General features: G+C 44.3%; 1 protein-coding gene across 1 annotated transcript in view; it reads left to right on the top strand.

Annotated features, from left to right (window-relative positions):
• Window positions 1–26,413, top strand: part of crb1 (crumbs cell polarity complex component 1) — a 58,473-nt gene that overhangs the window by 16,551 nt on the left and 15,509 nt on the right. Inside the window, exons 7-11 of the mRNA XM_033029129.1 lie at window positions 1,669–2,219; window positions 2,768–2,933; window positions 11,013–11,916; window positions 14,552–14,677; window positions 16,672–16,906. Of these exons, the coding sequence (XP_032885020.1) occupies window positions 1,669–2,219; window positions 2,768–2,933; window positions 11,013–11,916; window positions 14,552–14,677; window positions 16,672–16,906 (1,982 nt within the window). The remainder of the gene's footprint in view (window positions 1–1,668; window positions 2,220–2,767; window positions 2,934–11,012; window positions 11,917–14,551; window positions 14,678–16,671; window positions 16,907–26,413) is intronic.

The raw sequence follows: 26,413 nt of genomic DNA, 5'->3' as shown, positions 1-26,413 counted from the left end.
AAAGAAAGTTGACCTGCACGTCGCCTTTAAACTTTTAATTAAAATTAATTAAATATGTAATTAGGCAATTTTTTAATTGATTAAATTATATGTAACTAATATGAAATTCAAAAAAGTCTCTTCACATTCCCCTTGTCTCCTTACTCCCAGGCTGAGTATGACCACTGAGCTGAATGGACAACAGTGAATCAGGTGAAGGTAGACACAAAAAGCTGGAGCAACTCAGCGGCTCAGGCAGCATCTCTGGAGGAAAGGTACATGTGACGTTTCGGGGTTGAGACCCTTCTGAAGTCTGACCCAGTCTGAAGAAGGGTCTCGACCCGAAACATTACGTATTCTTTCTCTCCAGAGATGCTGTCCAACCCTCTGAGTTACTCCAGCTTCTTGTGTCTATCTTCGGGTTAAACCAGCATCTGCAGTTCCTTCCCTCACAGTGAATCAGCCTCCTGTTTTATACCCTGGCACCAGGCTAGCACATTGCTGGGATCTCCCAGCACACTGTTCCACCATTAGAGTTCAACAGCAGAGTGGAGTGACAGAGGTGGGGGGCATCTGACAGTCAGTGAGTCTAGAGGTCTAGTATGTACACATATATTGGGGACTGACTTCTCATTTCAGCAGTTTTCCTCTGTAACGTCAGGGGCAGTGTTGCAAGATTAACCCTGAAGTGCATTAATGACAAAACGTTAACACCAATAGTAGAAACAAAGAACGGCAGATGCGCTGAGTTAATTAGACACTCTGTGTACTCTAACAAAAACAAACCAGGTTACAAGTCACAGCTAGAAATGTTTCACATTTTAAAATTTAAATGTATAATTTTGAATTTAAAACTGCATTTGCCAGTGCAGTCCCTTTACTGTAAGTATACTAGTTTGCAAAACCTTTATTTGCATCTCCATTTTAACATTGATATCTGAATTAAACAGGTGCGATGCAACTCATGTTTAGTTTGCTGCATGATATGTTGGAATATGATTCAGCTTTCTGTTGCCGGCCCTGTTTTGTTCTGGCCTTTTCTTGCCTCCAGTTACCCCCTTTTAGTTTGAAGAAGGGTTACGACGTTTGAAGAAAAGTCACCTCTTCCTTTACACAGATGCTGCCTGACCCGCTGAGTTACTCCAGCACTTTGTGTCTATCTTTGGTATAAACTAGCATCGGCAGTTCATTCCTACAGATGATTCAACTATTGACTATGGGCAAAATGAGCAAGAGTGAAACATCTGCCTGTTTTAAACCCTTGGCCCATATTCTCTCCCATTCATCACAATAACAAGAAAAAAGTCAGACAGAATGCAAAGCAGATGTTGCTATGGTTTCATTGGTTTTGTTAAACCTGCATCTATCCCATCGCTTAGTTATGCAGTTGGATTTTACTTACATTTTTCTAATACAGGAACTCTTTAAGTAGAAAGATGCAAAATGCTGGAGTAACTCAGCGGGACAGGCAGCATATCTGGATAGAAGGAATGGGTGATGTTTTGGGTCTTCAGAACTCTTCATGTATATTTTTTCAGCAAGAATGCTAGTCTGATTTGTATTGTGACAGTAATTATTGTTTGACGAGTGTGACTCTGTACATGAGAATGTACATAAGGTCTGTACCTCATGCACACAACTCTGTACATGCCGTTGTAATCTAATTTGCCTTTTGTTTTTTTTTAACAGAATTAATCGCGGGTAGGTTTGGCACTGAAGGTTCCAAAGGCTACGCTTTGTTTACCATTGATGACGATCCAGGAGAGGAAGTGAACATATCCATGTTTGTTCGTTCCCGCAAACCAAACGGTCTGTTACTGATGCTGAGGAATAGTAGTGTTCCGTACCTACAGCTGGAGTTAGACGCTGGTCATGTGGTGGCCCAATCTCCTCCGTCTCAACCTCTCACCAGTCATCACTCCATTACCGACGGCGACATCTATCTAATAACTGTGGAGATAAAACAAAACCAACTGAAGCTGGTCGAGTCGGGTCGAGTCGTAGGACATGTTCCAATTCCCCCAGTTAGAGTGCAGGCTGGTGATGTGGCTTTGATTGGAGGCCTGCCAAATCAGATGGAACTTGCCCAAGACGCAAGTTACTTTGAAGGATGCATCCAGGATATAAAAATCAACAACAAGAGACTTGAGTTTTATCCCATTGCAGTCTCCGGGGAGTCTTACAGTAACAGGAAACTAGTAAATATAACAAGTGGCTGTGCTGGAAACAATACCTGTCAGGTACAGTAAACAGAGTGCAGTTCACATCCTTATTACATCAAACAGAGAACAGTACAGCACAGGAATCGGCCCTTCCGCCACAATGTTTATGCCAAACTTGATAATGATCTCATCGACCTGCTCATGATCCATTTCCCTCTATTCCCTGCCTCCCTTCCATTGACTCCATCTACACTTCACGCTTCATATAGCACTTTACTTTTAGAGAAACAGTTTGGAAACGGGTCCTTTGGTCCACTGAGTCTGCTACGTCCAGTGATCACCCACTATCCTGCAGATTAGGAACAACTTGCAAACCTGCTTATCTGTCGAATATTGGAGGAAACCAGAGTGCCTGGAGAAAACCCCCCCACACACAGGGAGAACGTACAAACTCCATACTGACAGCACCCGTTATCAGGATTGAACCTGGGTCTCTGGTGCTGTAAGGCTGCAACTCTGCCACTGTGCAGTCCCACTATTTTTGAACTGTTGGATTCAGTGTCTTTAAATTGAATCTGTGAGACGTAATTTTTAATTTTGTAATGATTTTGTTTCTGCTTACCTAGTTCAGCCCTTGTTTGAATGGTGGCGTCTGCTCGTCCAGCTGGGATGGCTTTGTCTGCTCCTGCCCTCCGAATATCTCTGGGAAAACCTGCAGCCTGGTGCAGTGGTGTCAGCTCGACCCTTGTCCGCAGGGTTCACGGTGCCACTTGCTTGGAGATGGGTTTGATTGTGAGTGGGCAGCTTTCCAGTCTACCCAACCCATGTGTTCTTGGAAAAGCAGTGACACTACCGATCATCATAGAGTGTGGATTAAAGCCCCTCTTTGAGAATTCTATCCATGCAGAACTATGATCTGTTTGTAACAAGGGCATCCTCATTGTAGATTGGATTGCTTGTCAATCTTGTGTGTTCTGCTCAATAAAATCTTTTCTTTAGACTTTAGAGATACAGTGCCGCCCAGCGATCACCCCGTACACTAGCACTATCCTACACACGAGGCACAATTTACAATTTTACCAAAGCCAATTGACCTCCAAAACCTTTATGTCTTTGGAATGTGGGAGAAAACCAGAGCACCCGGAGAAAACCCTTGCGGTCACAGGGAGAACGTACAAACATACAGACATCACCCGTAGTCAGGATTGAACCGGGGTTTCTGGCACTGTAAGGCAGCAACTCTACCGCTGTGCCACTGTGCCACCCGAACAAGTCAGTGTCAGTGTTTTCTGGGCATCCTGCTTCCTGAAATGGGATAGACTTGAAATTCTTTCAGGCATTTTGAAAAAACTCTTAAGACATGGAAAATGCCTTCAGTCATTGGAAAGTGCTGTCAGGTGTTGGAGGGCAACCTGGACAAGGGGCTTCCAGTTGCCACATCTGCCCTGGAACTTGCCTTGGCCCATTGCTTAGCTTTAGAACATGCAATAGTACAGCACAGGAACAGGCCCTCTTGCCCACAATGTCTGATCCGAACATGATGCCAAGACCAACACCAACTGCACATAATCCATATTCCACCAGATCCACGTGCCGATCTTTTAAACGCCACTATCACATCTGCTTTCAATACCACCCCCCGCAGTGTGTTCCAGGCCCTCACCACCCTCCGTGTAAAACAAAATTACCCCGTGCATCTTTGAACTTTACCCCCCTCACCTTAAAGCTATGCCGTCTAGTATTTGCGAAGTGTAAAAGATTGGCACAGCAGTGAGCATCACAGTGATCGCACAACCCTTCTCTGTTAACACAGTTGTCCACAAAGTCCACAAATTTAAATGAGCGGCAAAACACCTCCTCTATGAGATACTTGTGTAGATCCAAACATGGAATCTGGACAAGCACAGATGTGTACACAGTGACTGGGGCATAATTGTATCTAAGATAGACACAGATTTCTGGAGTAACTCAGTGAGTCGGGCAGCATCTCTGGAGAAAAGGAATAGGTGACGCTTCAGGTTGGAATCCATCTTCAGGCTGAATGTCACCTATTCCTTTTCTCCAGAGATGCTGCCCGACCCGCTAAGTTACTCCAGCATTTTGAGCGGATCTTCGGTATAAACCAGCATCTGCAGTTCTTTCCTACGCATAATTGTATTAGTTCCCCTCGTCCCCTCCCAGATGTGTTGTCCAAACCTGCTAACTATTGGAGGATACAAAAGAATTACAAACTTCTGAATTTTATGAGAGAAGTATTGATAAATAATGATTTTAAATCACAAAATCAATATTGATAAGACAGTAAATATATATTTTTTAAATGCAACTTTATTCCCACCATTGGGAATTACAACACTTTGAGGAAGTATGCTACTCAAGGATGTATCTTGAACAGCCCTATACCATGGGTTGAACAGACTGGTGCAAAGTAACAGTATAAAGTTGACAATAGTGTTCTTTGATATATTTGCACCAAAATAGTAAGATTAAACGAGAACTTACCAGTTTGAAGTTTGATCTGTATTTTATGAGGAGTTACGATGAGGGATTACGTGAAGAACCCGCTCAGCACGCATGCGCGGCATACTTCCAAGCAGCGGTGTGGAATCACAGATAGACACAGATATTTGAAGTAAACATAGTAAAGAAAAGTAGACATCAGTTATTTAGTTTGATCCATATAATGAGGGTGGGAGCGGAGGGCACATAATCCCTCATCGTAACTCCTCATAAAATACAGATCAAACTTCAAACTGGTAAGTTCTCGTTTAATCTTACTATTTTACTTTGGAGTCACGTGAGTGACTATGTGAAGACTTCAAAGCTCTGTGATTTCAAACCGTGTAACAGTTTTATTTCACTCACTGCCCAAGTTCTTGAGGGAGGAAGTGTTATCGTAACCAACCAATGCATCTGTTTTTCGAGAAACAAAAGGTATTTATTAACAATAACAAAAAATAATTGCTCCCCCGGGCTTAAATTAAATATTTGCATCTTGTAATATTCTGGCTGCAAATAAATCAGGTTTCGTCAACGGCTTATTATAAAAAGTTCTGAATGTCGTTTCCCTCGACCATCCTGCTGTATTCAGAATATGGTCAACCGGTACGTCCATTCTCTCTGCCGTTGATGTAGATGCTGCCCTAGTGGAATGAGATTTAAATGTATTAGTATCTATTCCGGCAGCCTTCAGCACCCGTTTGAGCCATCTTGAAATGGTTTGGCTCGTTACCCGGCCATGAGGTTTCTTGTGGCTGACCCATAAGGGTTTTTCACTCCCTCTGATATTATAGGTTGTGTCGATGTAATGTTGTAGATGGGTCACCACACACAACTGTGGCTCTGGTGGGTAGGCCCGGAATACCACTACTGGATTGGCTGTTCCTGGCCTGCTTTGTTTCACCAGACCCTGTATGCTGAATGCAATATGATCTGGGGTGGTCACCATGTTGTCCAGCCTCAGCATGTGTAGAGACTGGACCCTCTGAGCGGATACCAGTGATCCCTTCATCATGGTGTAGATGGGCCAGGAACTCCAGTACATTGGTGGCTGTGGCTGTTGCATACGTTGTTCCTGTTTCCTGGCAGTACTTCTCCCATTTTTTGATGCTGGTTAGGTACTGCCTCTTGGTGGATGTTCGCAGGGATGCTGACATGGTGGTGGTGGTTTGTTCGGACAGTCCCAGTTCTAGGTAACGTCTGTTCAAAACTGCAACCCAGGAGATTGATTTTCTCATGGCATGGGTGGCTTATGCCTGATACTGGTTGAGTTAATAATCCTGGATCACTGGGAAAAACCATTGGTGATTCAACCACCATGTCATGCAGGACTGGGAACCATGGCTGTGTAGGCCAGTCGGGCACCATCAAAATACCTGAAGCAGAGTCCATCTGTATTTTGCGAAGTACCCGACTGATGAGGCAGAAGGGAGGGAAAGCATAGAAGACGAAATTTCCTCAATCCAGCGTGAAAGCATCTACCGCTGCTGCCTCTGGGTCTGGTTCCCATGCGACATACATAGGTACCTGGTGATTTAGCCTTGATGCAAATAAATCAATATCTGGCATTCCATATTGCTTAATAACTTTCGCAAATACTTTAGGATTTAACATCCATTCGATGTTATCATTGAATTTGCGTGACCTGGTGTCGGCTACCGTGTTTAGCTTACCTGGTAGGTAAGTAGCTGATAGCCAAATATGTCTTTCGACACACCAATGCCAAATTATATTGACCAATTTGTCGCATGATAATGATTTTATGCCGCCCATATGGTTAATGTAAGCCACCACCGTAGTATTATCAATTTGTAACCAAACATGCAAGTGCCGCATATTAGATACATATGCTTTTAAACCATAAAAGGCACCCAACATCTCTAAATAGTTAATGCCCAGTGTGAGTAGTAAAGATGACTCTATGTTAGTCCACCTCCCACCTGGATATGGAGTTAGTCGCTCCCCAGCCTTGAGCACTGGCATCCGTTTGAATAACTAAAGTAGGGTTAGTGATGAAGATAGGGCTGAAACTATGCCAAACGTTTTCTGCCCACCACTGTAGATCTGATATTGCTGCAGTGGGTAATTTCATGATACGATCATAGTGACCTTTATGTCGTTTTAGTGCCTGTACCTTTGCTCTTTGTAAATTTTGATAGTGCAAAGGTCCGAATTGTGTAGCCGGAAATGCTGCTACCATTTTTCCAATTATTCTTGCTACTTGTCGGATAATTGGTCGCTCGTTGACCATTAGATTGTTGCATGACTGTGCTAATTCAACCATTTTTGCCTTTGGCAAGGTAACAGTCATATGGACTGAGTTAATTGTGAAGCTCAGGTAGTCCATGATAGTGGATGGCTTCAATTTAGATTTATCTGGATGTAGGACAAACCCCAGAGTTTCCAGGAGCTGTTTTGTGGCTGATAATGCTGCCACAGCCAATTCCATCGTTTACCCTACTATCAGAATATCATCCAGATATGCCATGACAATATGTTTTTGTTTTCTTAGTATTGCCATGGCTGGTGTCAATATTTTGGTAAATAATCTTGGGGCTGAAGTTAGGACATTAGGCAATGCTTTATATTGCCATCGCTGCCCCATCCAGATAAATTTTAGGTATCTGCGATGATCCTTGTATATGGGTACTAGATAGTAAGCATCTTTAAGATCAATGTTTGCCATGAAGTATCCTTTGAAAATCAGTTGTTTGGCAGTAACAAATGTCTCCATTTTGAAATGTATATACTTAACAAATTTGTTTAGTGATGTTAAGTCAATGATGATGCGACAACCACCATCTTTTTTAGTTTTAGTGAATATATTCGATACAAATTCCAAAGGTTCATGTTTGGTCTTTTCGATGACCCCCTTTGTGATAAGTCTCACCAGTTCAGCTTGTCCCTCACGTTTCTCTTTGACGGAGGGAGAAAATACCCTTTGGGGCAAATGTTGAACTGGCCGCGATTTTTCTGACATGAATTGTATTTTATATCCACTAATGCTGTTGAGTATATACTTGTCACTAGTGACATTATCCCATGCTGTTTTGAACAAGTGTAATCTCCCTCCTGTTAGTAAAGCACCCTTACTCTCTATATGCTGGCAGGAACCAGACCCACCTACCTCCAGGGTTATTGTCGTTTGTTCTGTTTCCTTGTGTTCGTGAAGATTTTTCTTGTCTGACGTGTTGGCGATGTTGGGGGTTGGCGCATTTTCCATGGGGTCCGCTCTGTGCCCTGATCTAAAAAAGATCTTTGGGGATAAAATGCGGTCCTTGAGCTTTCACCAGTCCCATATTGAGGACGTCGACTGGTGGATGCCGTGGGGTGCTGCCGCTTGGGTATTGTAAGTCTTGGTTTGCTCGTCCCGGGGCCTGCCCTCATGAGGTTGAAAGTTTTTGATGCCTCTTCCATGTCCTTCAACTTTTTGTTGAGGTCCGTCCCGAATAACAGAGCGTCCGTCTCTGCGGCTGGGGTTTTACACAAGCCAGCAAATTTGGGATTGAGGGCAGGTCTTATGATTTCCCGCCGGAAGTTGTTAATTTCGTACTGCGTGTTGCACATTAATGCCAGTACATCCTGCTGGCAGGTATCCATCTCCGTGTCTTCCACAGAACGAGCAAAGGCTGTGATGGCCGACGTCAGGAGCCTTAGGATCCGCTGTAGCTTAACTTCATAGTTGCGCATGTGTGCCCCCACGTGCCCCCAGATTTGGCTGTTTACAGTCAGCACTCTGAGGGCCTCACAGTTCTCTGGTGTTTTGTAGAGATCCATTGCCTCAGAGAGCACCTTGGCCTGCAAGGGCTTATTTGAAAGCTGATTAATGCTGGCCGCTAATTTCGGTTCCAGCGGTCTTCCAGCACGTGGGGTTGCTACATAGCGGTCCACCACACCCAGCAGCTCTTCCTGCTCCTGCACCTCCTGCATACTCCCGATCTCGTCCGCCAACCCCTGTTGCAGACCAGCCCAGTCCTGGTCACCAATGCTAGCCTCCAGTAATGAGGGAGCAGAGGGCAGTGTACAGAACACTGTGGAGGGGGTGCCTGACCTCCCTCCGCGAGAGTGCTTTTCCTGCACTCGCTGGAGTACTTGCTCCAAGAGCCGTTCCATGCGGCTCATGCGGCTGTGTCTCCTCCGTTTAGGTGGAGACGTGTCCCCGTCCGACGAGTCGGAAACCACCGGCCGGTTGGTTTTACTGGCGGATTTTTTCCCAGTCCGATGTTCAGGCATTAGCGGGACTGGGCTTGGCACGGGGGTCAGGGATGGTGGACCGCTCTACGAGCGGTCCCGCCACCTGTTGCTGTCCCCCTGAAATTGAACGCTCCTCTGGTGGAGTTTTGTGGGGGGCAGTTCTCTTTGAGAGTTTTTTCCTCAGTGTACTCATCTCTGTAAAATAGAAAGAACACACACAACTCTCCTCTCCGTTAGTTTCCATCTTCAGTGTACTTACCTAACGGTCCGTTTTTTAAACCTGCAGCTGGAGAGCCTGACTCCAGCTGCCGCCGCTTGTTGCACTGCTGGCGTAAAATGCCGCGCATGCGCGCTGAGCGGGTTCTTCGCGTAGCCACTCACGTGACTCCGAAGTAAAATCAAAGATGTTAACCAGAATTAACTTATTTAGGACCTCTATATGTAGTGAATGTTATACCTAGTAGATGGACTTAACTGAACAATCCACACAATCTGCAAGGTTAACTTTAAGATGGATTAGCCTTAACGTTATTCTCGGAGTCAGGCATTCTTATACATCTGTTGCACCACTGTGAAATTAGGATTAATTGATCATTTAAATTCCCTGCCAGTACCCTCTGGTTTATTGATAGGAAACCTCTAAAATAATAACAATTAGATTGTTAGAAACCTGCATGCGATAATGATATTTTTGGTTACAGAACTGAAATGGTCCAAAATGTAATGTCGCACATGATATACAGTAGCATGATATTAGCATATAATGGGATTCACAGTGGTGTCACTGCCTTCATTGATTAAAAAATACAGCACGGAAACAGGCCCTTCGGCCCACCTCCCTTCCATTGACTCCATCTACACTTCATGCTGCCTCGGCAAGGCCAGCAGCATCATCAAAGATGAGCCGCACCCTGCCACTCCCTCTTCTCCCCTCTCCCATCGGGCAAGAGGTATAGATGTGTGAAAATGCACACTTCCATATTCAGGGACAGTTTCTTCCCAGCTATTATCAGATAACTGAACCATCCTACCAACAACTAGAGAGCAGACCTGAACTAGTATCCGCCTCATTTGGTGACCCTTTGTGCTATCTTTGATTGGACTTCACTGCGTTTACCTTGCACTAAATGTTATTCCCTTATCATGTATCTTGAATCACTATGAATGGCTTGATTGTAATCATGTATTGTCTTACCGCTGACTGGATAGCACGCAACAAAAGCTTTTCACTCTACCACGGTACACGTGTCCATAAACCTAACTAACTGAGACCACTCTGACCATCGCTCACCTGTTCACACTAGGTTAATGTTATCCCATTTCACATCTACTCCCTACACACTAGGGGCAGAGGCCAATTAACTCTGAATGCTTTTTTGCCAACAATATTATGATGTCTTAAGTAAATACATTTGCTCCAATTAACGATTAACTAATTGCTGGAGGGTTTCCACATACTGTACCAGTTTCAAGCTTTGTGAAGTCCAGATACGCTGGGAGGGGGGTGGGTTTAGAACTCATTCCGTTGAGCAAACAATGGTGCGAGATGTTTTTAAAGTACATCTGTGCAACTTCACACATGTCGATGTTTGTAAAGTAAAGTTTGAGTTAAAATTCAGTGCCCGGCAGATGTGCATACTACAGATGCTGGAATTTGGTGAAGAAAGGTTACAAGAAACCCTGCCGCAATGAACAACGTAATATTCAGAAAATGATCAGAATTACACGTGTATTGAAAAGCTTCCATCTGCATGTATTTACCATTATTTTCTAGTTTAATTCTCCTATCCATGTACCTGTCTAAATGCTTCTTAAACCTTGTAATTGTACATGCCTCCTCTGGCAATTCTTTCCAGACACCTATCACCCTCTGTGTACAAAAAGTTGCCCTTGGGTTCCTATTAAATCTTTCCCCCCCCCCTCAGCTTAAACCCATGTCCTCGGGTTCTCGATTCCCCTACCCTGGGTAAAAGACTGTGGATTTACCCAATCTTTTCCTTTCATGATTTTGTACACCTACATACAGTAAGATCACCCATTTCCCTCAAAACCTATCCTATCCATGTACCAGTCCAAATGTGTCTTAAACATTCACAAATATTTTATCCTCTTGCAAAGAATGCTGAAATTATCAATGTAAGCCTGGGGTAACGTTGCTTCTTCTTGTGTTAATTGCAGGCCTTGTTCATGCCACGTTCAAAGGAGAGCAAAGCTTGACATTCAGAGGGAATGGCAAAATTAAGCGGGATCTCACCAACATTACTTTCAGCGTTCGAACGAAGGAATCGAACGCCGTCGTGCTCCATGCTGTGAAGGAGCAAGACTTCATCACCATTGGCATCCAGCAGTGCCATCTCATATTGATGATAGGTGGTGGAAAGGGCAGGGGCAACCTGAGTCTCCTCAGCTCAAAGCCAATAAGCGATGGTGTTTGGCATGATGTTACTCTGCACATGACCCATCCCTCGCTTCAGCAATCCACGTGGCAGATGGAGGTCGACCAGACGGACGGGACTGTGACCAGTCTCTCCGACAACGGGAACCTGAACTTCCTGAGAGAAGGAGCAGACATTAACCTGGGCTCTGGAGGCTCAGAGAAAGCAGGCAGCTTCAGAGGTTGCTTGAACACCATGAGACTGGGTGGGATCTCCTTGCCGTACCTGGCAACCGATAACGTGCGCATTGTCAGCCCGCAGCAGGAACAGTTTATACAACCGTCCTTCACTAGCATATCGCGGGGCTGCCCCGGGGAAAGTGTTTGTGCATCCGATCCGTGTGCAAACAATGGCAACTGCGAGGACATGGTCAGTTACTACCAGTGCAGCTGCCCGACGGGCTGGACAGGCAGCAACTGTGAAGAGGACATTGATGATTGCTGGTCGAGTCCTTGCATCCATGGCCACTGCACGGACCGAGTCTCTGCGTACCGGTGTTCCTGCCTGCCCGGCTACACCGGCACCAATTGTGAAGCGAAGATCGACAACTGCCCAATGCACAGGTGTGCCAATGGAGCTACCTGTATCAATGCCATAGCCGGTTACTCGTGCAGGTGCACCAGTAACTTCACTGGAAGATTCTGTCAGTAAGTAAACTTTAGACTTTACTTTAGACTTTAGAGATACAGTGCGGGAACAGGCCCTTCGGCCCACCGAGTCCATGACGACCCGCGATCACCCCGCACTATCCTACACCCTCGGGACAATTTTACAAATTACAGAAGCCAATTGTAGATTGGATTAGTTGTGAAACTTGTGCTCTGATTAATAATATATTTTCTTCAGACTTTACGCATCCAGAGCGGAAACAGCCACTTCTGCCCGCTGAGCGCAGGTGAACCAGCAATCTCCCCTACACTAGCACCATCCTACACACTAGGGGCACTTTACAGAAACCCATTAAGCTGCAAACCTGCATGTCTTTGGAGTGTGGGGGGGAATCGGAGCACCCGGAGAAAACCCACACGGCCACAGGGAGAAAGCCTTTTCAGGTAGAAATTAGTGGTGATCTGGAACTCACTGCCTGTAAGGGCAATAAGCTTTCCAGGGGGAAATTTGAGGGAAAATAACTTTAAGCGCCAAGGCAAAAAGAGCCAGGCAACGGGACTGAGAAGACTGCTGTGCAGGGATAGTATCAACTCAACGGGCCAAATGGCTGTCGTGTAAACCATTATTATTGCATGATCCTATGAGTTAATTGTTGTTTTAAGCAAAACATGCACAAACTTGCGAAAAAGAGCCCTCTCGTGGACAGGAAATCTGCTCTTGGAGGCACATCAGGTCAGTAACAGGCTTTTTAATGGAACCGGTATTGCGAGATCTTGGGCAGACACCTCGTCAATTCCCTGTAAGTCGGGGGTCAAAGCGAATGAGAAAGTAATTGGGATGTGCACAGTCTTACTGTACCTTGTCCCAGGCACCAATTCTGCCTGCACCTTCACACTGATATTTCATGCCTCATAAAATGACTGTAAGTGGGTACAACCCAATTTTACAACCCGCTGGAACACAAAGTGCTGGAAGAACTCAGTGGGTCGGGCAGCATCTGTGGAAGGAATGGACAGATGACGTTTTGGGTCAGAACCCTTCTTCGCGCCTGCTGCAAGATGGCACGGAAGCCGGGTGATCTGTGTGTGTGTGTGGTGGTCCCAGAAGTGGATCTGCAATCATTCATTACAATCGTTCCACTCTTTCAAATCTTTATTTCAACATTACTTATTCCTTACTAACTATGTTCTTCTTAATCTACTGGACTCTATCTTGCACTAAACTTTATTCCCTTCATCCTGTGTCTGTACATTTTCGACAGCTTGAATGCAACCATGTACAGTCTTTGCGCTGACTGGTTTTCACTGTAGCTCGGTACACTTGACTATGATAAACTAAACTAAACTCTTACTTGGTTGCTATTTCTTTGCAACTTAGTTGACTGGCTAATAATCGAGCTCTGGTGATATTAAATAATCTTAAATAAGCTAAAAAACTGTTACAGATTTTACTATTTTCTTCAACACTCAAAAGATTCTTAATAAAATGTCAAATGTTTTTGAGGGAAATGAGTGATGCCTATTTGAAATATAATCACAAACTTTGAATTATTAATAACCTACAGAGAGCAAATTTAATTATATGATCGCTGTATAAGCTTGAGACTGAATTTTCCATGCATTGTTTGATCTTAGACGCTGAACAGTCTGTTCTAGATATCACAACAAACTTGCATAACAATTCAGGCTTTCTTAAGACTATTTTCTCTTTTAAAATGCCTGACAGTGGTATCTATAAATGATTCACAACTTGAGACCTATGACGAAATGTGCAGGAAGGAACTGCAGATGCTGGTTTAAACCAAAGATAGACACAAAAAGCTGGAGTAACTCCACAGGTCAGGCAGCATCTCTGGAGAAAAGGAAAAGGGATGTGACGTTTGAGGTCGAGACCCTTCTTCAGACTGAGAGTCAAAGGGGATATAGAACAAATGAATGACAGACATGTAAAAAAGTGACGATGATTAAGGAAACAGGCCATTGTTAGCTGTGGGTTAGGTGAAAACGAGTTACAGACAATGAAACTCAACAAGACGACTTTGAAACCGGTATGACTTGGGTGTGGGAGGAATGTAAGGGTTACTTGAAGTTAGAGAAATCATTTTCACACCACTGGGATGTAAGCTGCCCAGGTGAAATATGAAATGCTGTTTCTCCAATTTACGTTTGGCCTCACTCTGACAGTGGAAGAGGCCCAAAACAGAAAGGTCACTGTGGGAATGGGAAGGGGAATTAAAGTGTTTGGCAACCGCGAGATCAGGGAGGCCCAGGCGGACTGAGTGAAGGAAACCCATGACGTTCACTTTCGCATTACACAATGTAATCATTGTTTTTGATTTAAAGATACAGCGTGGAAACAGGACCACCAAGTCCACACTTTCCATCGATCACCCGTCCACACTAGTTCTACATTATCTCACTCTCTCACCCGCACCCTACACACAAAGGGCAATTTGCATTTAATTTAGAGACACGGCACGGAAACAGGCCCTTCTGCCCACCAGGACCACACAGACCATCGATCACCCGTACGCACTAATTTTATGTTTCAACATTTCTTTTGAAAGCAAGAATGCAAGGGGGATGAAGAGACTTGACATGTAACTGTGCCAAAATGTTTCCTCTGCCTATAGAGATCAATAATTAATAGAGAATTAATGTCCTGTTGCCCTAGATATCTGAGATTATCTATTACTTTCTGCAATGATGGGAAGACAAATTGGACATGTTACAATGGAGGTAAATGTACCAAGGAGAGGAACAGCAGTTGTACCTGCCCCGTAGGATTCGCTGGAAGCCAGTAAGTGAAACACAGATTACATGTGGTATATTCTGATTGACTCCGTACCAATGGGGGGAGGTGCTCAGAGATGAAATGTTTTCTTGCGGGTAACAGTGGAAGAACAGACAGAAAACCTTTGAGTACAATGTATTCCAGACTGTTCTACATAGTGATCTGAACAAAACCACAATGTATGATGAGCGTTTGACGGCACTAGTCCCCGTTTTCGCTGGAGTTTAGAAGGATTGTGGGGGGGGGGGTGGAGACCTCATTGAAACTTACCAAATAGTGAAAGGCCTGGATAGTGGAAACGGAGAGGATGTTTCCACTAGTGGGAGAGTCTAGGACCAGGGGGCAGAGACTCAGAATTAAAAAGGAGATAAGGAGGAATTTCTTTAGCCAGAGGGTGATGATTGTGTGGAATTCATTGCCACAGACGGCTGGGGAGGCCAAGCCAATGGTATTTTCTAAAGCGGAGATGGACAGATTCTTTGATTAATAAGTGTGCCAAAGGTTATGGGGAGAAGGCAGGAGAATGGGGTTGAGAGGGAAAGATAGATCAGCCATGATTGAATGGTGATGTAGACTTCATGGCCAAATTGCCTAATTCTGCTACTATGAATTATGAACGTATGATTCAAATCAAGATCAATATAGACAGGAACCTAGATAAACTGTAACAGCATAAGATAGAATTACATCAAATTAAGTCAAAACCGATTCGGGATTTATGACAATAAAACACTCGACAATTAAAGGAAGATCATCACCATATGAAGAGACAGTATGAAATCATGATCATCAGTGCTACTTTTTTTGTGGACAAAAAGATGCTGGTCTGCATCAATTAAAAATTAATTTTCAGTATGTTTTTTTTTGCATAATTGTATTTGCATCATCCTCCCCACATCCACTCTAAAGGCCCTGTCCCACGATGCGAGTACACCCAAGAGCTCTCCCGAGTTTAAAAAAAATGTAGAATGTACGTAGCGGGTACGTCGGAGCTCATGGATGTCTCGTAGCGGCTTGTAATGCTAACGGCAGGTACTCGGGAAACGCGGAAACTCGTGAAGTTTTTTCAACAGTGTGAAAAATTTCCAAGAGTAAAAAAATACTTGTGATGAACTCACCACGAGTTTGATTTTTTTTTTTAACTCGGGAGATCTCTTGGGTGAAAGCGCATCGTGGGACAGGCCCTTAAGCCTTTCATTATTTGGTAGGTTTCCATGAGATCGCCAATCACCACCACCGTGCTGTTGGCCAAAGGCTTCCTGTAACGGTGGTATATTTCCAAGTCTGCGTTGTGCTGAACCTTGAGGGGAAGCTGTAGGTGGTGGTGCCCCCATGCACCCGCTGGCTTTCTTCTTCTTGGTGGTGGAGGTAGAGGTCATGGGTTTGGGAGCTAAGTGAAGCGAGCGACTTCAATGTGTTTTGTGGGCGGCACCAAAGTTGCAGCCAAGGTGCGGTGCTGGTGAAGGGGTGAACACTGAGGGCGGAGGAGATGCTGCCAGGCGGACAGGTTGTTGATCCCGGATGGTGTTGAGCTTCTTCTGTGTTGTCGGAGCTACACCTATCCAGACAGCTACAGAGATCCGCAAAACCGTTGCATGAACAACCAAATCTATCAAGTCTTGAAAGTGAACTTGCCACGGAAGGCTGTGGAGGCCAAGTCAATTGATATTTCTAAGGCAGAGATAGATAGATTCTTGATTAGTACGGGTGTCAAAGGTTGTGGGGAGAAGGCAGGAGAATGGGGTTAGGGGGGAGAGATAGATCGGCCTTGATGGAATGCGGAATACACTTGATGGGCCGAATGGCCTAATTCTGCAAGCACTTATGAACTTGTGAAAATGATTCATAAAATTGTAATCAAATATTTACTGCCACTGTTATCAGCCACATTCCTCAGTCTGATTTAGGACGGTGTCTCTTATCGAAAGCCAGTTGTGCAGAGTTGTTAAAACACGAGTAAACTATATTTGTCTGGGGTACTTCTTCCTCAAATCTTGCAGATGCGAAATCAACATTGATGAATGTGAATCGAGCCCTTGTCTCAACGGAGGCTTCTGCCGAAACCTGCCCCACCAGTTCCTGTGCATTTGTGACATGAACTTCGCCGGCGACCACTGCGAGTTTGATGTAAGCGACCTCTCCTTTTTCATCTCTTTATTACTCTGGCAGAACCTGTTTCAACTTCTTTCCTACCTCATTCTACGAATGGATGATGAGCCAGCAGTGGAATGGGCTTGAACGTTAAGGATAGCCCAACCAGTAAACCTGTTTACCCAAAGAGAATAGCACATTGTACGTGCCTGAATAGATCTCCATGCTGATCGCAAACAGCTTATTAACAGAAACTTGTATCAACCCTGGGAATACACAGGCACTCAAAATATGTAACATTTAACATAGATTGCCTTCGGGAAATTATTTTCTGTAAACATTTAACATTAGATGTTTCAAAATTGATTACAACACACAGCTAAAACTTGTCAGTAATTTGGGAATAAAAACATGTAGAGATCATCTCATTATAATTTGTTTGCAGTGGAGGACATCCATTTCAGCTAGTTTAAAATTCTTCTTTATGCAGAGTAAATGCACTGGGATAATCAACCATCTCAACTCACTTTGGTGTTTAGCAGTTTTAATTCACAGCTTCTGCAATTTTCCTTCAGATGAAACTGATAAATAATTAAAGATAATAAACATTGCAACGCTATCATTGCTTCCTATCAATGTATCCTGCTGTGTTCCTCATTTTCACATTCATTTTTCTTTGCATCATTCACTTTAGTCACTCGAAACAGCAGCGGATTTATTTCTCCTGACTTCCCAGTGGGTTTGTTAGTTACCATCCTATACTTATGGTCTTGAATTTTGGAAATACCTTCACCACACTTACCCCATCAAGTCCTGCACACATTTTTGACCTCTTTCAGATAGGCATTATATCTGTAAGAATTCCTAAACTCCTCATCTCTCGCTAGTTTTTAATTTTTAAAAATTCTTAAAATGGTGGGCACACCGGCGCAGCGGGAGAGTTGCTGCCAGAGACACAGTTTTGATTCTAACTAAGGGAGCGATCGTGACTACGGGTGCTGTCTGCAAGGAGTTTGTACATTCTCCCAGTGACCAAGTGGGTTTTCTTCAGTTCCCTGCCGCATCCCAAAGACATTATTCCACTTTTTAAGAAAGGCGGGAGAGTGAAAACAGGGAATTATAGACCAGTTAGCCTGACATCGGTGGTGGGGTCAATTGTAAAAGATGAAATAGCCGCACATTTGGATAGCAGTAACAGGATCAGTCCGAGGCAGCATGGATTTACGAAGGGGAAATCATGCTTGACTAATCTTCTGGAATTTTGTGAGGATTTAACTAGGAAAATGGACAAAGGAGAGCCAGTGGATGTAGTCATATATAATAACCATATAACAATTACAGCACGGAAACAGGCCATCTCGACCCCTCTAGTCCGTGCCGAACACATAATCTCCCCTAGTCCCATATACCTGCGCTCAGACCATAACCCTCCATTCCTTTCCCATCCATATAACTATCCAATTTATTTTTAAATGATAAAAACGAACCTGCCTCCACCACCTTCACTGGAAGCTCATTCCACACAGCTACCACTCTCTGAGTAAAGAAGTTCCCCCTCATGTTACCCCTAAACTTCAGTCCCTTAATTCTCAAGTCATGTCCCCTTGTTTGAATCTTCCCTACTCTCAGTGGGAAAAGCTTTTCCACGTCAACTCTGTCTATCCCTCTCATCATTTTAAAAACCTCTATCAAGTCCCCCCTTAACCTTCTGCGCTCCAAAGAATACAGCCCTAACTTGTTCAACCTTTCTCTGTAACTTAGTTGCTGAAACCCAGGCAACATTCTAGTAAATCTCCTCTGTACTCTCTCTATTTTGTTGACATCCTTCCTATAATTAGGCGACCAAAATTGTACACCATACTCCAGAATTGGCCTCACCAATGCCTTGTACAATTTTAACATTACATCCCAACTTCTATACTCAATGCTCTGATTTATAAAGGCCAGCACACCAAAAGCTTTCTTTACCACCCTATCTACATGAGATTCCACTTTCATGGAACTGTGCACAGTTATTCCCAGATCCCTCTGTTCACCTACATTCTTCAATTCCCTACCAATTACCATGTACGTCCTATTTTGATTTGTCCTGCCAAGATGTAGCACCTCACACTTATCAGCATTAAACTCCATCTGCCATCTTTCAGCCCACTCTTCCAACTGGCATAAATCTCTCTGTAGACTTTGAAACTCTACTTCATTACCCGCAACCCCACCTATCTTAGTATCATCTGCATACTTACTAATCAAATTTACCACACCATCGTCCAGATCATTGATGTACATGACAAACAACAGTGGACCCAACACAGATCCCTGTGGCACCCCACTCGTCACTGGCCTCCAACCTGACAAACAACCATCCACCATTACTCTCTGGCATCTCCCATTCAGCCACTGTTGAATCCATCTTGCTACTCCACCATTAATACCCAACCATTGAACCTTCTTAACCAACCTTCCATGAGGAACCTTGTCAAAGGCCTTACTGAAGTCCATATACACAACATCCACTGCTTTACCCTCATCAATTTCCCGAGTAACATCTTCAAAAAATTCAAGAAGATAAGTTAAACATGACCTTCCAGGCACAAATCCATGTTGACTGTTCCTAATCAGACCCTGTTTATCCAGATGCTTATATATATTATCTCTAAGTATTCTTTCCATTAATTTGCCCACCACTGACGTCAAACTAACAGGTCTATAATTGCTAGGTTTACTCTTAGACCCCTTTTTAAACAATGGAACAACATGCGCAGTACGCCAATCCTCTGGCACTATTCCCGTTTCTAATGACATTTGAAATATTTCTGCCATAGCCCCTGCTATTTCTACACTAACTTCCCTCAATGTCCTAGGGAATATCCTGTCCGGACCTGGAGACTTATCCACTTTTATTGTACCTGGTCTATCTGGACTTTAAGAAAAGTTCCACATAGGAGATTAGTGTTCAAAATTAGAGCACATGGTATTGGGGGTAGAGTGATGACGTGGATAGAAAATTGGTTGGCAGTCAGGAAACAAAGCGAAGGGGTTAACAGGTCCCTTTCAGAATGGCAGGCAGCGACTAGTGGGGTACTGCAAGGCTTGGTGCTGGGACCGCAGCTATTTACAATATACAGCAATGATTTGGATGAAGGGATTCAAAGTAACATTAGCAAATTTGCAGATGACACAAAGCTGGGTGGCAGTGTGAACTGTGAGGAGGATGCTATGAGAATGCAGGGTGACTTGAACAGGTTGGGTGAGTGGGCAGATGCAAGGCAAATGCATTTTAATGTGGATAAATGTGAGGTTATCTATTTTGGTAGCAAAAACAGGAAGGCAGATTATTACTAAATGGTTTCAAGTTGGGAAAAGGGAAAGTACAACGGGATCTGGGGGTCCTTGTTCATCAGTCAATGAAAGTAAGCATGCAGGTACAGCAGGCAGTGAAGAAAGCGAATGGCATGTTGGCCTTTATAACAAGAGGAATTGAGTATAGGAGCAAAGAGGTCCTTCTGCAGTTGTATAGGGCCCTAGTGAACCACATCTGGAGTATTGTGTGCGGTTTTGGTCCCCTAATTTGAGGAAGGACATTCTTGCAATTGAGGAAGTGCAGCATAGGTTTACAAGGTTAATTCCCGGGATGGCTGGACTGTGATATGCTTGTATACTCTGGAATTTAGAAGGATGAGAGGCTATCTTATTGACACATGTAAAATTATTAAGGGTTTGGACACGCTAGAGGCACGAAACATGTTCCCGATATTGGGGGAGTTCAGAACCAGGGGCCACAGTTTAAGAATAAGGGGTAGGCCATTTAGAACAGAGACGAGGAAACACCTTTTCACACAGAGAGGTGTGAATCTGTGGAATTCTCTGCGGTGGAGGCCGGTTCTTTGGATACTTTCAAGAGAGAGCTAGATAGGGCTCTTAAAGATAGTGGAGTCAGGGGATATGGGGAGAAGGCAGGAACGGGGTACTGATTGGGGATGACCAGCCATGATCACATTGAATGGCGGTGCTGGCTCGAAGGGCTGAATGGCCTCCTCCTGCACCTATTGTGTATTGACGTGCATTTTTGAAGGTTGATTGACTTCTGTAAATTGTCCCTAGCGTGTAGGATAGAACTAGTGTATCATTGGTCAGCGTGGACTCGATGGATAAAGGGCCTGGTTGCACGCTGTATCTCTAAAACTCAAAACTAAATGGACTCAAGGGTACTAATGGGAGCATGGCTGAGCAGCGTTCTAGCCCATCACAAATATGGCGACATAGGGAGGTGATATCTGAGATGCTTGCAAGCAGAGATCATGGGTTTGAGAAGCTGTGCTCAATTAGCCCAGGCAATTAACTTTAGTGCAGTTTGTAGCTGGCACATGTTGCAGCCATGCTGTGACGCTGGGATGCTGTGCAGGGGTGAGTGTTTAGGATGGTCGACCAAACAGGGCAGCACGGTGGCGCAGCGGTAGAGTTGCTGCCTTACAACGCCAGAGACCCAGGTTCGATCCTGACTACGGGTGCTGTCTGTACGGAGTTTGTACATACTCCCCGTGACCTGAGAGGGTTTTCCCCCAGAGCTCCGGTTTCCTCCCACACTGCAAAGACTTACAGGATTGTAGGTTAATTAATTTGCTTCAATTGTAAATTGTCCCTAGAGTGGGTAGGATAGTGTTAATGTGCAGGAATGGCTGGTCGGCACAGAGACGGTGGGCCGAATGGCCTGTTTCCGCGCTGTATCTCTAATCTAAACTAAAATAATAGAATAGAATAGAATACCTTTATTGTCATTCAGACCTTACGGTCTGAACGAAATTTCGTGCCTGCAGTCATACATACAATCATACAATAATAAACAACAATAAACACAAATTAACACCACCACAGTGTATCCTCCAAGCACCTCCTCACTGTGGTGGAGGCAAAAATCTTAGGGTTACTGTCTCTTCCCTCCTCTTCTCCCTCTGCGCTGAGGAGATTCCCCACCGGGCGATGGTACCAACAGTCCCGCGGCTCACCGAACCCCGCAAACGGGCCGGTTCAAACACCGCGGCCCGGGGGTGGTCGAAGCTGCCGCCCTCCAGTCCAGCACACGCAGCCGCTGACCCGCGGCTCAACCCAGGACTCAGGTCACCGCCTCAGAACGCCGTCCCAGCCACCGGAGCACCGTTCCAGCCCCGAGCCGGATCGCCCTCACGTGAGTACCGTTCTCCCTCGGGCTGGGCCACTCCGACGTGAGTGCCGTTCTCCCTCGGGCTGGGCCACTCCGACGTGAGTGCCGTTCTCCCTCGGGCTGGGCCACTCCGACGGGCCACAGCCCCTCATGGGAAAGTCTCTCAGCCCCTCGCCAGGCCGCTCTCACGAGAGCGCAGTTCCAGCCCCAGGCTGGGCCACCCTCACGGGAGCTCAGGGCGAGTCCTGTCAGCTGCCCCCAGAGTCCCGAGGTCGCCAGCTCCGCCATTAGGCCTCAGTGTAGACGGAGGCAGAGAAGGGGGACACGACAAAAAGGTCGTATTCCCCCGTAGGGAGAGACAGCAAGCCCCGTTTCACCCCCCCACCCCCACCCCACATAAACACGACCTAAAAACCAAAAACGTAACTAGACAAAACGAAAAAAATTAAGCAGGATCATTGGGAAGGACCAAACAGTTTTTCATACTAGGTGGAGAATCCAAGCTAATCTACCGCTGAACTAGGACCAGGGACTGAGGACAACATTGCCTAATGAGCAGTGAAGGATCCCGACCAGAAATGTCACCTATCCATGTTCTCCAAAGATGCTGCCTGTTCTGCTGAGTTGTTCCAGCACCTTGTGTCTATCTCTGAGCTCAGTAGAACCTCCACTGGTGGAGCGCAGTGGAGATGCTGCAGATTGCAGGGTGAATCATCTATTGGGCCTTAAAGGGCTAGCATCCCACAACCATTATTAATTTGTTATCTGGACTTTTGAGCTTGAGAGATATCAGGCAAACGTGTTATTAATTTCAGGGAAGTGAATAATAAAATTATATATCAGCAGTGCAGCCTCTCAAATCAAAGGCTTCAGCCAACTCACCAACCTCCTGCTGGAAAGGGTGCAGAGAAGATATACGAGGATGTTGCCAGGACTCGAGGGCTTGAGCTATGGGGAGCGGTTGAGCGGGCTAGGAAATTATTTATTTGAGCGCAGGAGGCTGAGGAGCGATCTTATAAGACCATGAGAGGATTCGATATGGTAAATGTCTTTTACTCAGAGTAAGGGAATTGAAAACCAGAGGACATTGGTTTAAAGTGAGGGGGGAAAGGTTTAATAGTAATCTGAGGGGCATCTTTTTTTACGCAAAGGGTGATAGGTATATGGAACAAACTGTCAGAGGAGACACGTACTATTACAACGTTTAAAAAAACATTTGGACAAGTACATGAATAGGATACGTTTAGAGGTATATGGGCCATGCGTGGGCAGGTGGGACCAGTGTAGTTGGGGCATGTTGTTCAGTGTGGGCAGGTTGGGTCTATTTCCACACCGTATGACTCTATGACTCCTGAGGGAATGTTGTACTTTGGAATAAAATCAGCAGGTCATCTTGATCACCAGTAGCGTCTTCACCAACTCAGGTCAACTTTGGCAAATCAAAACCCGCCCCTGCAATGGCACTCTTACCCATTGATCATCAAGGGAATGCCACCTGCCACTGCCCTGGTCATGATTGGAATCATAGATGTAAAGCTAATATGTTAACGGACGACAATTCTCTGGGACATTTGGCTTCAAAATAGAGAGAAATATACCATTAAATGGAACGGTTGCTCAGCAATCACAATATCTATACTTCATTAATAAATAGTAAAGCATTAGATCTAAGCACAAAGTGCTGGAGAAGGGTCCTGACCCAAAATTACCCCTGCCCTTTCCCTCCACACCTGTTGCCTAAACCCCTGAGTTCCTCCAGCACTCTGTGTTTTGCTCAAGATTCCAGCATGTGTATTTTCTTGCATCTCCAACCAATAGATCCAGGTTAGACACAAAATGCTGGAGTAACTCAGCGGTTCAGGCAGCATCTCTGGAGAGAAGGAATGGGTGACGTTTCGGGTCGAGACCCTTCTTCTGAAACATCACCCATTCCTTCTATCTTGAGATGCTGCCTGATACAGCATTTTGTGTCTATCTTTGGTGTAAACCAGCACCTGCAGTTCCTTCCAACACAACAGGTCCAGGAGTTCTGCAACTAATTACATTTCTCTTGGCTCAGATCACCCCATCACTGATGCATTTTTAAGCCTTTAAAACATGCTTTGCCTTAGTGATGGGGTGATAATTGGGCCCCGTTTACTTAAACATGTAATTCAGCAACAAATCACTCCCTTGAGTGGTTCATTCACTCTGAGAAGACAGACAGATTTCCCCAAGGCTCAACTGAATCACAAATAGTAAGCAGTGCTAAACATTTTATGGTTTTTAGGGAAATCCACAAGAGGTTACATTTGATTCTGAAACATGCTGAGTAAATTCTGCTTCAAAATGTATTTACACTAAGTTTAGCATTAATGCCTCACTCTCACATGATGTTAAGCTTGTGATGTTTGGACGGGTACATGAGTAGGAAAGGATTAGAGGCATATGGGCCAGATGCAGGCAGGTAGGACTGATGTTGATGGGGCATTTTGGTTGGCAAGGATAAATTGGGCCGAAGGGCCTGTTTCCATGCTGTATGCCTCTGTGCAATTAAGAATACCAAACCAAATCCAGGATTAAATGGTGTGAGTGTACGACGAAACTGCAGATACTGGTTTACATCGAAGAAAGACACAAAATGCTGGAGCAACTCAGCAGGTCAGGCAGCATCTCTGGAGAGAAGGAATAAGTGACGTTTCAGGTCAGAACAGTTCTTCATCTGCTGTGAGATTCTTTTTTAACAAAATCCCACATAATTTAGCAAATATCAAATTCAGACTCCGTTTACGCTATTACTCCACCTAAATACAAAGTACTGGAGGAACACAGTGGGTCAGGCAGCATCCGTGGAGGGAATGGACCGACAATGTTTTGGGTCGGACCCATGTCTGGAGAAGGGTCCAGACCCGAAATGTCGTCTGTCCATTCCCTCCACAGATGCTGCCTGACTTGCTGAGTTCCTCCAGCACTTTTGTGTTTTCCTCAAGATTCTGGCATCTGCAGTTCCTTTGTGTCTCATTAATTCAAACTTAAGTCAGTGGAAAAATTAGATGGTTGTTCAGAGAGCCCACTACAAATGCCCACACATGTTGCACAAGCAAATCCAGTCGGCAATTCACAGCAGAAACGTATTATTAAAGACTTACATTCCTTTGATGGTGGTTGCAGTAAGTATCTATCTGTGTCTGCGTTTGTTTGGTTAAACCACTTATCATTTGGCTTAACTCCACAATGGGAATTGCCAGCTAATATATCTCTCTGGCCAAAAAAATCCCTGATCTCCAAGTCAATATTTTGCTCGTGGGTTAAGACTGATCATTAAGAAATCGTGTTAATTAAATGCTATTTCTTATTGTTGCTTTTAACGAGAACAAAATTGTAATAATCATAAGTAGAACAACTGAGCACATTATTTATTTTCTAATTCTATAAGTATTTATATTGAAGGTTTATAAATGCTCTGGTTGTTTATTTTATATATGCCCGTGTTATAAATATTGTCTATTTTCACTGTTATTTGAAATTATATTTTTGACTGGCAGTGAGACAGCCTGAATAAAGCATGATGTTAGCGTATTGTCAGGTAGCCACATGGGGGTGGATCGGCAAGCTTGCTGCTATTTATGATGTTATTATAAATAATGGAGTTGCCTTGGTCAGAGGAAGCACAGACCAAATGGAAATATGAAATGCACACAAAATAAAGTCGGAGCACTGGTTTATTGAAAGAGTGGAAACAAATATAGCCAAGGCAATACCTGGGTTGTTTAAGTCAATGCCTTGCCTTTTCCTTGCTTGTACGGAGAATTCCTGTGTCTTCACTGTGGTGGGGCTATAAATGTCCTCAATAGTCATCAAATTTATAAAATAGAATGTGTGTGAACTAGATTTCCGATGTTTCTCATTTATAATCTTTATTGCTAACTTCACCAACCATGTCTGCCATTCTGTGTCTCATCTCTGTGTCTGCGTTCGTTTGGTTAAACCACTTATCATTTGGCTTAACTCCAGCAATGGGAATTGCCAGTATTGTTTTTGCCTCTCGCTGCATGTATGGGAATCCACACTTTTGGGGTGGGCTCCCAGTGTTATCATTTGAAATCTTAATAAATGCACCATCATTGTTGTATCTGTGTGTCTCCATTTCTTGTGTTTAATGTTGAACACATGCACTGATAAAATACACACTGGAGTGAAACACCTCTGTGTATAGGTGTTTGTGTAATTTGTTGCGATTATTCCGGTCCGGTTATTGTACAAAGCTCCCAATCCGTATTTGCCTGCGTCTCCAAATTTCTTCCTGGACTCCACCACTTTATTTTGTATTAATATTTCTAACTTCATTTCGGTTACAAAGAAAGGACATACGAATGGAGTTCAATGAGTTGCTTCCTGTGTGAAATCACATCAGTACGGGCACAAATTGTTTTTGTATTAAATCTCTATTAAACCAGCAGTACTATTTGCTTTGGTACACAAAATTGCTGGGGAAACTCAGCGGGTGCAGCAGC

Source organism: Amblyraja radiata, chromosome 10, assembly GCF_010909765.2.
Source record: "Amblyraja radiata isolate CabotCenter1 chromosome 10, sAmbRad1.1.pri, whole genome shotgun sequence".
In the NCBI taxonomy this organism is placed as follows: Eukaryota; Metazoa; Chordata; class Chondrichthyes; order Rajiformes; family Rajidae; genus Amblyraja; species Amblyraja radiata.
Note: the sequence above shows the minus strand (reverse complement) of the source record. Positions and strands in the feature narration are given on the sequence as shown.